The sequence below is a fragment of the Girardinichthys multiradiatus genome, chromosome 4 (genome assembly GCF_021462225.1).
Source record: "Girardinichthys multiradiatus isolate DD_20200921_A chromosome 4, DD_fGirMul_XY1, whole genome shotgun sequence".
In the NCBI taxonomy this organism is placed as follows: domain Eukaryota; kingdom Metazoa; phylum Chordata; class Actinopteri; order Cyprinodontiformes; family Goodeidae; genus Girardinichthys; species Girardinichthys multiradiatus.
Window position 1 is genome coordinate 9,692,124 of NC_061797.1, and position 13,879 is coordinate 9,706,002.

The window sequence follows — 13,879 nt, forward strand, 5'->3', positions numbered from 1 at the left end:
GATAGAGCTCGGGGAAGAAAAAAAGAAAGACGCATAGAAGTATTTTACCATGGATATGCGGGAAAGAAAAAGGCGAGCTTTACAGCACAGCTGAATCAAATGTCGTACGTGCACAGAGGAGGCAGGTTTTCATTGCATTAACACAAATGGAATGCACAAGGGAATAAAAGGGTCCTATTGTGATCCAGCAGCAGCACACAGGGTGAGCAGATAATGTGTGAAGGAGAACTGATCATCACAGATTACTAACAGCTCGTATAAAAAACCTTATCGCATGGATCCAGGGGTGGCTAGCACAAGCCTGTGGTATAGCTGAACACAGTGATAACATGTCCACTGCACACATGAACCAAAATAGAAAGTGATGTATAACAAACCATAATAACTTAAAAAAGACATGTTACCAAATGCCTCGAAATATACAACATATGAGAAAGCTAAACTCTATAGTTCTGCTCTTTAGAAGAGGTCTCAACAGTAAAAGACTTACAACATATATATATATATATATATATATATACATATATATATATGTATATATATACATATATACATATATATATACATATATATATATATATATACATATATATATATATACATATATATATATATATATATATATATATATATATACATATATGTGTGTGTGTGTGTGTGTGAAGTCACTGCTCGGTTGACATTGCTTTGGCAGAGGAGCACCAGGAGCTACATTCCCATTCCCCTCTGTAACTGAGACTGTGACAGAGTCCATGCAATGTCTCTTGTACTTCTGCACGGCTTGCATCAGCGAAGTACTCCAGGAGGAAAACACACAACTTTGGCCATAGTTCTGTGTGTAGTGAGCGATGGCTCCCAATTGGCTTATGTGGCGGGGGCCTCCTTCAGAAGCTGCACGGCACAGACTGAGGGCAGTAAGAGATCTATGGCTTTTTGCTGGAGCAGGACTTGCAGCATTGCTGTCCATAGAACCTGTGATTACAGACGCCGTGCTGGGGGACCAAGTGGCACCAGTTGAAGTGATCGATGCAACGTTCATCTGTCAACAAAGAAAATATTAGTCTGAGTAAATTAGTCTGAGTAAATTGCATGGTTCATATTCGATATTTTTCCAAAGTCAAATTTCCAGAGTTGTCTGTTCTTATTTAGCCCATTTTAAAGTGTAAAACAAACGTTCACTATGGATTTATAGATTTGTAGCAGAAATTTTTATCATTGTCAGTTTTTAAACATGGAACCAGATTTGTAGCTTTTTACCAATGTTTGCTTTGAATAAAGCCACAAAAAAATTTACACAGCTCCGTCGATCTTGTTAGTGGAAGGTAATCAGACACAGCTGACTGACATCATGCAACAGGAGGAGAGGACAATGTTTATTAATATTTATCCTATAAGGATCATTGTCATTGCAATGATTGTAAAGTCTCCAAGGACTTTACCTTTCAGAGTTGGTCCAGCAGCTAGAACACGGTTGTGTGGTGCCAGAGCCGGGGGAGCTGCAGGGCAGAAGTTTGTGTTGCATGCCCTAGAAGTGATGGGCCTCAGGTGGGCTGGGCATCCAGTTGAGGCGTGACTTTGCTGTAGACACTGGATGGTTCGAATCTGAACCCCTCCCCCACAGGATACAGAGCACTAAGGCAGAGGCACAGGGAAAATGGCAATGAGGCAAAACAAATGAATATGCATCTCCAAGAGGCAATCATCAGGGGGGCTACAAAGATACAAACAGAAGAAACTCTGCAGTACTCGCAGTAAAAGCATTTGTGATGAAGGCAGACACAGGAGGGAGGGAGAGGGATGGATACAGGAAAGGTCTTGGCAGAGACCAAGAACAGATGAATACAAATATCCCAAGCAACATGTTCTCGCCCTCTAGCAAGGCTGTCAGGAGACATCGTCTCTGGTCCAAACTTACAGGCATCCCAAGCCTGAGATCAAGCAGAATGAGACACAGTGCCTGTAAGACTTTTGCATAATAGATGATGCAACAGTTTGGCCACAAAACCTTCTCTCAGTAAAGCTTGGTAAGAGAGTGGAGATTTTGGACTTTATCTGAAGCACATTCCCCCTGGCCATTATTATATTGCTGGCTAAGAAATGAATTACATGCGTGAGTAACACTCCACCTACATTGTACAGTCTATCTCTGAGCTTACAGAGATAATAACATAGAGGTCCATTGTCTTGGAATGAACAGTTCTAATATTGCTTTAAAATGGATTTATTTATGCCAGATTCTTCCAGAAAAGGCAGTCTGATTAACTGAAATCAATCATGAGGGACAAGTAGGGTGAAAAATTTATTTCATGAATTGCACTTTCAGCAGATTTCTTTTATCTTTACACAATGTAAACTGTGTTGTACTCATACATGATGGCTGTTGGTTGCATTTACTACCTTCTCAGGACGGTTTGGCCTAAACCTCCCAAAGATCACTTTAAGATGCCAAATTACAAATGTATTTTCAGATGTCAAGTAGTCCAGAAACTTCAACTTTAGTTTTAACTGATCAGAGCACCTTCTTCCACATGTTTGCTGGATCCTCCAAATGGCTTGTGACAAACTGTGAACTGGACCTTTTATGGCTCTCTTTATTATCCAAAAACATATCGAATTTATGTCAACAAATAATTGGAATCTTCCCATTGCTTAGTTTCCAGGTAATTTACGTTACCCAAGGCTGGCTTCCTAAAAAATAAAGGAATATATGTAAAAATGGGTCTTTTAAATGAAACTGATCCACAAGATCCGGCTTGTTTCAAACGAACAAATCCTGACGTTCTGTGTGGTTACCATGAAGGAGCCTTAAATTCCATCTCCACTCATCATATAGCAACTTGAATTTGCAGCACCTGCCATCTATGACAGCTCCAAATGCATTGTAACTAAATGTAATTAGTTGCATGGTTTTCCCACATCCCAACATCCTTTCGTGTTATTTTAAACAATAACTCCTCTGCTAAAAGTATAATTTATACACAGCATAGTTCAATTTAACTGGAGGAAGAAAACATCCATTTTTGATTTAAATGTTCCACTGGAAATCCCACATAATCCTAAAAGTCTTTAAAATGCACAGTTTGCAATCAAAGTATGAATGGTGTACCTGCTGCCAGGAAGAAGGGTACCAGCCTGACCCAGCAAAGCTGGTGGTTGTTCTACCAGGGACCACCCGGGGGAGCTCTAGGCATGGAGCTTGACTGCAGACTTGCTGAAGATCCACTAAAGGTTTGGCCATATTTCTGCACCGCCGTACAGGGTACTCCACAAACCTGTGCAGAAACAGGCACACTTTCTACTACCATTTGAAAACAAGTGGAAGGTGATGCACATGGATGATGCAGCGGGGTCTCAGCTGTCTGTGCCAGTGTATTAAAGTGTGATGAAAGTAGATGAAGGCACATACCCTCCCTGTGAGTTTCTCTCCCCACAGCGAAGCTCTCTTCTTTGGATGCCTGAGCCACAGGATCTGGAGCACTGAAACGGAGTGCAGGTACAAGAATTATTTTAGATCAACTTTATGAGTGCGAGTAAATGTTGTGGAAGGTTCCTATCGCAGCACATATCACAAGCTACCACATTGTAGCATTTGTAGCTGGATATTTGTACTTTTTTGTTATGTTTTTGTGAAATATGGATTCTACCCAAAAACATCATGTACAATGCCTTGCAAAAGTATGCATAACAATTGAACTTCGCCTTTCGTCATGTTGTAATCCCAGGTTTCAATGGATGTTATACAAAGTTTGTATGATAGACCAACAAAAACTCAAACTTAAAGTAAAAGGAATACAACACATGAGTTTCAAGAATACAAATCTGAAAAGCTTGGGGTGCATTTCTATTTAGCCCCCCCAACTGAAGACTTAAAATTAGCGAGTCTTTTGAAGTAAGTCTCAAAACATCATTCTGTTTGTCGTTATTCTATATATGTTTTATTTAATGATTTGCTATATTTGGCCTCATCCAGCTTCCTTTAAAATATGACAAGCTCTGCTGTCCCTGTTGATGAAAAGGCATCCCCACAGCATGATGCTGCCACCCCTATGTTTCAAAGTGAGGATGGTCTGCTTAGGCTGATAGGCAGTGTTAGTTTTCTGTCACATGTAGCATTTTGCATTCTGGGCTAAAATAAAGTTTGGATCTCATCTGAGATATTCTGCTACATGTTTGCTGGGTTATCTACATGTCTTGTTACAAGCAGGTTTCTCATAGCTTTCTTTCCACATTGGCTTCCTTCTTGAAAATCTTCCATTGGGACAAAATTTGTGGAATGTACAACTAATAGTTGTCCTGTTGACAGATTCTCCTACCTGAGCAGTGGATCTCTGCAGCTCCCCCAAAGTCACCATAGGCCTCTTGGATAATTCTCTGGTTATGTCTCTCTTTTCCTGGCCTCTCAGTTTAGGTACATGGTCATGTATTTGTAGTTGTGCAGTTGTGTTATACTATTTCCATTTATAGATGATGGATTGTACAGAACTCTGGTGGGTCAACAGTTACCGTACCAAGTACAGCGAAACCGAGTGGTGCAGAGCCGCGCCAGTGGAAAAGGGGCATATGTTCTACAAGTCAATGTCTCTTTGTTTATTATTGTTAGTAAGGTGTTTTCATATTAGCTCATTCATTTGTGTTTAGTTTCTTAGTTTATTCTAGCATTCTATTCTTTGTTCATTTGGATTTATTTTTCTTACATCAGTGTTCGTTTTTTCCTCCCTGGTTAGTAGTTTCTTTGTGTCTTTGATCAGCTTCCTGTGTTAATTAGTCGGTTCCTCAGCTTCCCTGCTTTCATCCTACCACAGCTGTTCCACATCTCCACTGATTAGCTCTTCAGATTCCTTTTCCACTTTCCAGGCCTGCCTCAGTATTGAGGCTCCTGGTCTTTCATTGTTCATTGCTGTATTCTTGCGTTTCTCTCTCTGTTACTCTGAACATTACACTGCCTGTGCCCCTTTTCTAGCCTCACCATGACATTTTCTTAGTCTACATGATGTTCACTAATGTTCTGTAACAAACCCATGAGATTAAATTACACATACATTAAACCTACATACTAATTAGATGACTTCTAAAGGCAGCTGATGGAACTGTCATTTTTAAGGGTTGTCACAATACAGAAGGCTGAATACAAATGCATGCCACACTTTTCAGATATTTATTTGAAAAACTAATTTGAAAACAAAATTTGTTGAGTCCAAGAAAGATATGTAGTAATAGAATGACATATGTGAGGAAGTGGCTTGAGATGGTTATCTGTGAAACCTTCAGTGACCATAAACGCATTTCCAAACATCTTAAAGATCATGAGACGTAAGGTTTACCTGAAAAAAGTAAAAATATTAAAGAGGCTGTCTAAAGAATAGGTATTCCTATCTGTGTTGGAGTGCGACATTTTGGACTCTGTGTTGATTTTGTGTTTGTTTTTTCCTTCAGCTTTTTTGGGTGTTAGTTTTGTTCTCTCCCCTCGCTCATAGTTCCTTCAGTTGTTGTTGCTTTCTTATTTATGACTTAGAATGGTTTTCTCTTTATTATTATTATTCTTTATTATTATAGTGCTCTGGCTTCCTTGGGTTCCCTAGTTTAGTTTCCCGTTTAGTAGCTCTGTATTTATTTATGGTTAGGTATTTGTTCTCTTTTTCTACTTTTCTAGTTTATTAGTCTTATTTTCTTTGTGTTAGTTCCCTTTATAGTTGTAGTCCTTTCTACCTTTGTTCCTCTAGTTTAGTTTCTATTGTTCCAGACCCTCCTTATATGTTAGCTTTAGTTATTGTTTACGTTTGGTTTACATTTATTCTAGTTCTCGCTTTCTTTGCTTCCTTCTCAGTTAGTTTAGTCAGTGTTGGTTTAGGTTTGTTTACTTTTGTAGTCAGGGTTTCTTTATGGTTTCTTTTGTTAATTCATATTTTGCCAGTTTCTTAGATCTTAGGTTGTTTTTCTTCTGTTCCCTCCAGTTTCTCAGTTTCCTTTAGTTCATGGTTATTCCTGATTCTTATGCTTCATTTGGTTATTTATCTTTGTCTATAGGTTTGCTTTGGTCTGTTCTCTGTATTGTTAATTAGTCCCTTCTCCCATGCTTTAGTATTAGTATTAGTTTCACCTGTTCCTTTAGCCTCCCTGCTTCCATGTCACACCTTTTCCTAGTTCTTTTGATTATGTGCCCTTTGTTACCCTCTGTATATTAGTTGGTCTAGTTTCATTGTTCTTCGCTGGTTCCTTTCGTTCACTACCCCTGATTAAGTTCAGTTTTGCTACGTTCATGCTCAGGAAATTCATGTAAGTTTTGCGCTCTACTCATGTAAATACCTGCTGTGATTTATGCTACGTTTTTGGAAAGCTTTGAATAAAGACGAAGCCATCCTTTAAACATGCTGCTGCCCAGCTCTTGTCTGCACTTTGGTCCACATCAGCCTCAGAATGTGACAATCTGAGAAAAACTGTGCTACTGCTTTTGTGACTGTGTCACAGACCTGTTACTGTTTATCATAAATATCTTTGGCCTGTGCAATAATGGCTGCTTTTAATCTGAAATTAAGAACTGGCACCATCACTGATTGCTCATTATCATTATGTTCATTTTTTTTCACATCAGATAATTACTCATCTAGTCAGTGGAATTATTGCAGCAGTGTAGTACTGCTACAAGGAAGAAAAAGCAGCCAACTGGAAACCAATTAACAACTGTGTATAAAAACGTAGAGTAGAAAATCATGTTTGCTTGATAAAATTGAATAAATTAATAGGGAACGATCAGACTGCAGTCAGTTAAAACACTAATTGCGAACTGCTTTCATCTGAGCAACATGTTTTCTCTCTCTACTCTCAGCTCAGGTTGTTTTTGCCTGTATTATTTTCAATAAGCTTCTAACAGGGAGGTAAAGCTGAGCAGTGATGATAGTTCCAAATTAAGTGAGCCGCCTCGCATATTAATCCGTTGAAGCCGCGAGCAGTGAAACATATTTCTCATCTCTTAGATGAATTTCTCGACTAATGACTGATAAGTGTTTATAAAAATGGGGAAACAAGGACGGCCTGACAGCTAACATTTCTGTGTGAGGTGCAGTCTCCTGTATCTAAAGGGTAACTGCTGAGAAACAAACCAGTGCAAAAAAAAATATTTTCTGTTGGTTCACTTTTGAACAGATTCTGTTATCAGATTTAGGTCTGGACTTTGATTGTCCCAAACACATGATTTTTTGATCTAAACTATTCCATTGTTGCTCTGGCTATAATTTAGGGCTATTGTCTAATTTGAACCACTGCACCTTCTAACATTGGTCAACTCTGACCAATATAAAACTAAAATTGTCAACAGATTATCCTACCTGAGCTGGGAATTTCTGCAGCTTTTGCAGAGGTAAAATGAGCCTCTTGGCAGCTTCTCTGGAAAATGCATTCCTTGCCATGCATGTGAGTTTAGATGGTAAGGTATTTCTACTTTTTTGAATATGAACTGAACATTTCTCTGTAAGATAGAAAGCTTGGTATATTGCTTTATAAACTAACCCTACAGTTTAAATGACCTGGTCACTCCACTGAGTTTTGGCAGTTAAAGTGCACATAGGTAGGCTAGAAAGTTTACTAATAAGGTACATGCCACTGGATTTTATGGTGGATATTACAGCAAATGTAACCCAACGTTGGTCAGATTTTCATTTGTAAAAAAAAAAACTTGAAAACCAATTCAAACTTATGTGCTACTTTGTGTTGGTCTGTTAATTAACATCCCAATGAAACGCATCAAAGTTTTTCGGGTTTATCGTGACAAATGTGAAAAAAAAATCCAATGGTAAGTAAATACTTTTGCACGTCCCTTTGAACTTCTTCCTTGAAGTCAGCTTTTTGTCTCACCTCTCCCCAGGGAGCAGGGATCCACTGCAGTTTTTCGTTCTTGGGGCAGCGCCTCAGGACACACGTCTCCTGGGCTTTTGGCCTGTGGTGCTGTTTGCACATGCTGTCGGGCACCACCACTGCGCTGGCCCCGGGATCAGTGCTGCGGCAGAACACGGTCCGTTTCCTCAATCCACGGCCGCAGGATTTGGAGCACTGAGAGTAGACAAGAAGGAAATAAATTAGGCAAATAAAGCTGAAGTTGCTGTTAGTGGTCCATTAAGGAAAGATTTAATGACTGTACGTGGACTCTATCAGAGACGCATGCTTATACTTTGTAACTTTGAGTGTTTTCTCTCTTTTATCCTTCAGTTCACTTCACATTAACAGAGGTGAAATCTTTTGTCCAGACACCGTGGATAAAATTGTTATTCACTGTGTGGTGGACAAGTACACAGAAGGTCATTGCTTTGATAGCAACACAGCATGAAATACAATAAACCAATAGCTCTGAGATGAATGTGACCCCATCAGCGTCTCCACCAACAGGAGACAGAGCTGTGGTGAACTACACATGAACTGCAAAGAGGCGGACATCAGAGTCAAGCTGCTCTGCAGGGACTGAGGCCATTGCAAAAGAGGCTTTCATTCCAACAGCGTCCTATTAATTTATTAAATAAAACACACACACACACATCTGTAGATCAGCATGCACATCCCAGTTGTCCTCTTCAACACAAAAACTCCCAATTGATCTTTTCAGGAAAGGTTAGTCTTCCCTCTGCATGACCCCCAACTGAAATTGGACTAGTGTTGCCAAACAGTGCAAGCACATAACATGTACGGTCCATCCCAAAGAGTAATAGGTAAATGACAACAGAACAGCAGAATGCTGGTGATGGCAGCTAATCATTGCCAGACGTTTGACCAACTACCAGATGTCCCTTCCGGCTGTAAACGTGAACGAAGAGAGGCTCATCAGTTCTAGATCTACACTCTACAGAGTAACTTTAGGTAGAGACTGGAGGTTTAAATTTGAACCAACTGATGAGTTTAAATATAAAGGAAATAAGGAAGGTACAGAAAACAAAATTAATTCCAGAGAACTTTGCTGTCACTGTAATCCTTCGACCAAACAACACAAACTGCAAATTTTCAATAAAAATGTGCTGAATTAATTTTATACCAACAGCACAAGGGACACAAATAATCTGAGGGTGCAATGAATATTTATTATTATAAAAGGTTAGATGATTTAACAAAATTGTCAAAAAGTGTCTAATTTGTAGTATGGCAGATCTTTAAACTCTTTGATTATCTAAGTGTCTTCCACATGTCCAGCAGAGGGCAGCAAAGCATTATTTTAGCTTGACTGTAATGTTTGACGGTATGACTGCACGTTAGTTACAGCTCATCCAGATACATAAATCATTATCCCAGAGTTTCAACCCCGAACTGAACTGGATAATACTTAACAAACAGCTGAAAGCAAAAAACAGTATAGGATCTTTGTTCTTATAAATATGTTATTTTTCATAAGTCATAGATAATGGCACCAAATCATGTGGAATTAAATGCTTTAATTTAGGCCTGCTGGGTGGACTTACAGTGGATGCTATAACATTTACTCACAGACTGGCAGTTTATAATGACTAGCCATTTCATGCATGAATTGTGACAACTTCACAGTGGTTTTAATGATCTTATGGCATGAAAATAAATTATCATATATTTTATTTTGTACCTTAATTTTGCAGTCATGTAGTTTCATGTAATTTTAAAAGAGTTTTTCAGATGTCTGCTCAGGGGAACACAGAGTGTGTTTACACTTTGAAATATGAATATTATACAATGTGTGAAAAGTATAAAATACAAATTACACAACAGAACCAATCGTCCAAAAATATTGTTTCAGCTGCAAAAACCATTTCCTGCAGAAACATTTACTGATGCTGAGTTATTATGGAAGATGGAGAGTATCAACAAAGCAATCAGATCCAACTAAAGAATAGCCAGTGATGGATGATGTCCACTTTAATGCACAGATGATTAACTGCCATTTTAATCCCGAAATAAAATCAAAACTTCAAAAATGTAACTATTCTATTAGAGGTGAAGAATCCAGCAAAACTTGAAATACTAGGAAACAACTTTATTAGTAGACCAATGTGTTTGGTCTTGTGGCCTTCACCAGGGTAATTACAAAACACAACTTTGAATAAAAAAAGTATAAAACAGAAACAAAAAATGTAATGAACTAATCACAGATAAACAAGTTGTTCACTAGTATTTCAAGTGCTGTTGGAGTGTTCACCCCATTAGATATTTGTCCCTCTCCATGCACCTTGGTGGTCAAGATGAAGTTGGGCCAGCAACTTTTGGAACCATTCTATTAGCCCTAACTAATGGCAGAAATGTGTTGTGACTTATAAAGGTGTCATTCTATAGAAGCACCCACAAGATCTTCCTGAAGTCCTTGCCATTACCAGCTCTCTGCCTTTCATGAAGGTTTGAACATTTAAGTACCCTTGTTGAACAGTAGGTGGCACTGTATGAGGTTGCGCAATGATATGGTTTGATTGCAAGTATAATATCAACGTAACATACACATGAGGCAATATTCTTTGAACAGCTGCCCAGTAGTGATCCCTGGCGCCCTAGTTAAGACCACTTAACCTGAGACGGTTCAAGACCTAGATCAAAGAATACCAAAACCAAGACACTGAGATTAAGTACCACACCAGGACCAAACCAATAGGAGACCATTTTCAAGATCATTGCTGTAATTATAATTATGTAATTGTTGCTGTAAACACGTAAAGCAAGTCATCAGCAGGCTAGCCTTTAACAGAACTCCAGACTAACCAGATGCACTGGTGCACCTAATATTTTCAGTTGGTTGCTCTGCCGCAACATTTAGTTGAACCTGAACTTGTATGTAAGCAGAGCATACGGCTTTAGTTTATGGAACACTTAGCACCATCACATCCGTGTACAGAGAAACCACAAGCTTTACTGTATTTAACTGGGATTTTAAATGAAAACTCGACACAAAGTATTATGTAATTGTATATTAAAGTTAAACCTTTCAAGGAAAAACTAATACTGGATATACAAATGGCCACGTCATCCCTACTGTGAAACATGGCGGTGACAGAACCATGATATGGGAATATTTTTCTTGAGCAGGGACAGGGAATCTGGTTCGAGTTGGTAAGACCGATGGAGCTTAATATGAATACAAATGCACGTTGTTCTAGACGTTTTTTAAAAGTATGCACTCCTCGGGGTTGCACGGTACCGGAGTTGTTGGCACTGTTGCCTTGCTGCAATAACATTCTTTGTTCAAATCCTCGCCTGAGGTCTTTTTCCGTAGAGTCTGCATATTCTCCCTGTGCATGAGTGGGTCATAACTAGCCGATGAGTCTAGTTATGACTGTTAGGTTAATTAATCTCTCTAAACAGGTACATGTGTGTGTGAATGGTTGTTTGTCCTGTGTGTCTCTGAGCTGCCCTGTGATGGACTGGCGACCTGTCCAGGATGTACGTCGCCTCTCGCCCAATGACTGCTGGAGATAGGTACCAGCCCCGCCACAACCCTGCGAGGAAAAACGGGAATAGACAATGGATGGATGGATGGATGGACTCCTTCAGATATGTGCTTCTTCGTGTTTTATCTCATAAGATCCCAATAAAATACATTGTTTGTTGTTGTAAAGCAAAGAGGGTGAGAAGGTTTAGAGTATGGATAACTGAATGCAAGGTACTATAAAAACCTACTTGGAGAAGACGACTATTACAATGAGTGACATGAAAAATGACTAAGTGTCATAGAAATCAATTCAGTTGTCATTTTCAGCGAAGCAAATAAAGGAGAAAAGAAGGATGTAACAAGAAATATTTCTCTTACGATTTTATAGAAAGTGGACCAAATTAGCCCACAAACTGATGCCGCAAAGTGTTCACAGTTGTTTCTTTTTAAAGACTGATACAAACCCACCTGTGACCACGATCCTGTGCTCCACTCTGGTGGGCAGGCCTGGGTGTGGCACGGCTGGATTTGGGCTGGAGAGACAACGGGACAGAGAGAGTGCGCCACCATCTCTTCCCTCTGGTACGTCACCTTCCTCATGCAGCGCAGTGTCCTGGTCTGCTGACCTCCTCCACATGAGCGGCTGCAGGGCCCCCAGTCTCCTGTGGCCCAGCTGTGTAGGGAGAGGAAACACAGAGGCTTTGCGTCAGTCTGCAGCATAAAAAAGCAGTGACAAGCGGGAGTTACAGTAGTTTAGATGAAATGTGCATATTTAGGCTGAACTCAGCCTGTTATCACGAAGCTAACCACATCACTGAGCTCCTAATCAGGGAGTTCAACCACAGGTTTAAACTTCAATCTGCATTGCTTATTTTAGTCCTTAAAAACAGTTATAATATTAATGATCAGTGATTGCCATCTAAAAAAAAAACCCAAATCTCATAAAACTTCAAAACAGGTTGACACTGAAAGGTATATTTTATTGTAAAGCAGAAATACTGACCTGAATTCATATTTCTATGACACACTCATTCCATCCATCATTATTTTTTATTTTTCCATATGACTAAACATAATAAAAATCTAATTGTACACAACTCTACAGAAGGGCTTTTCCAGATTTCCTCAGCCAACCACGCTGTACATTGTGGCAGAAATGTATTTGCTTTTCTGTCACACTGAAATTTTTCATCATCAAACTAATTTTAATATCAGACACAAATAACATGAGTCAATACAAAAACACATTTAAAATGATGATTTAATTTCATAAGAGAACAAAGTTTTCCGAGGTAATTATTTCCTAAACCTAATAACTGGTTGTGCCATCACTGGCGGCAACAACTCCCATCAAGCCGTTGCAATAATTGACAATGACTCCTACATAGTTGTGGAGGAATTTATGCCCCCTTTTTTTTTGCACAACTGTTTTAATTTAGCCACATTGGGATTGTAAGCATAAACAGTCTGTTTAAGGGCCTGTCAGAGTCTGAACTTTGATTAGGCCACTTCAAACTTTCATTTTGTTATTTTTCTTTTTAAACCAGACATTTCCCCCTTAGGATTTTAAGTTGCATTCCATGACACCAGATGTAACAGGATGCACATCTTCAAAAAAGTTCCAAAGGTTCTGGGGATCATGAAGATGCGTGAGAAGGTTCACCTCTGTTCCAAGTTTTCTCCATTTGTTTCTTACTGTTGTTCGCTGAAGTCATAAAGTCTTAGATATGGCTTTATAACTCTTTCCAAACCGACACATGTAAATAATTTTGTTTCACATCTATTCCTGAATTTCTAGATTGAGGCATGATGTGTTGGTTTTTAAGACCATTTCGCCTTCTTCATGCTGTCAGACAGGTTCTATTTAAGTGATATTTCAGGCAAAAATCAGCCCTGGGCATGGGTTCTGACCCTTTTTCACATAGGGCCAGGTTGTTTTTTTCTGTTAATAAATGAAATTGCCATGTAAAAAATGCATTTTTCATATGACAAATACAAATTCAGGTTATCTTTGTGACAAAAAAGCATAAACAGAATCAATCTGTAAGAGGGCAAATAATTTACACACATAAGATAAAGAAAGATGTGGACCAACACTCTTTTCTTCCCCTAATCTGTTTCTGTCTACTGTGCCATCAAAGTTCATTTCTACTCCCTTCACACAGAATTCTTTACCTCAATTCTGAATTCCTGATTTTCCATTAAAAACCACAAAACCAACTGCATCGAAAACACCTTCTTTTCTGGCATCACGACTCAGAGACAAATTTCAACAAATGAGAGGTCTGAAAACCACATGCTAAGAGGGAGAGGGAGGAGATGAGCAGATGGATGAGTCCAGTTTCGAGACGACAAGCTACCAAAGAGACAGTTCTTCCATGCTGCCGACCTGCTCCTGTGGAAAAAAAAAATAATGCTTTCATTCCCTTCCAGATGCCACAGACAAATAAAACAGAAGGACTTAACCGCAATTTGGAAACTGGACGGTTGGGAACCACTGGGAGCCAAAAGCATCGGTTT

At 39.1% G+C, this 13,879-nt stretch overlaps 1 protein-coding gene across 2 annotated transcripts in view; it reads right to left on the reverse strand.

The window, feature by feature from the left end:
* Positions 1-650: 650 nt before the first annotated feature.
* The window catches only part of adamts18 (ADAM metallopeptidase with thrombospondin type 1 motif, 18), a 78,648-nt gene continuing 65,419 nt past the window's right edge, over positions 651-13,879 (reverse strand). For both annotated transcript variants that reach the window (XM_047362415.1, XM_047362416.1), the window contains 6 exons: positions 11,828-12,032; positions 7,849-8,043; positions 3,407-3,477; positions 3,107-3,272; positions 1,440-1,632; positions 651-1,039 (listed from right to left, as the gene is read on the reverse strand). In XM_047362415.1, the coding sequence (XP_047218371.1) occupies positions 924-1,039; positions 1,440-1,632; positions 3,107-3,272; positions 3,407-3,477; positions 7,849-8,043; positions 11,828-12,032 (946 nt within the window). In that variant the 3' untranslated portion in view covers positions 651-923. The remainder of the gene's footprint in view (positions 1,040-1,439; positions 1,633-3,106; positions 3,273-3,406; positions 3,478-7,848; positions 8,044-11,827; positions 12,033-13,879) is intronic.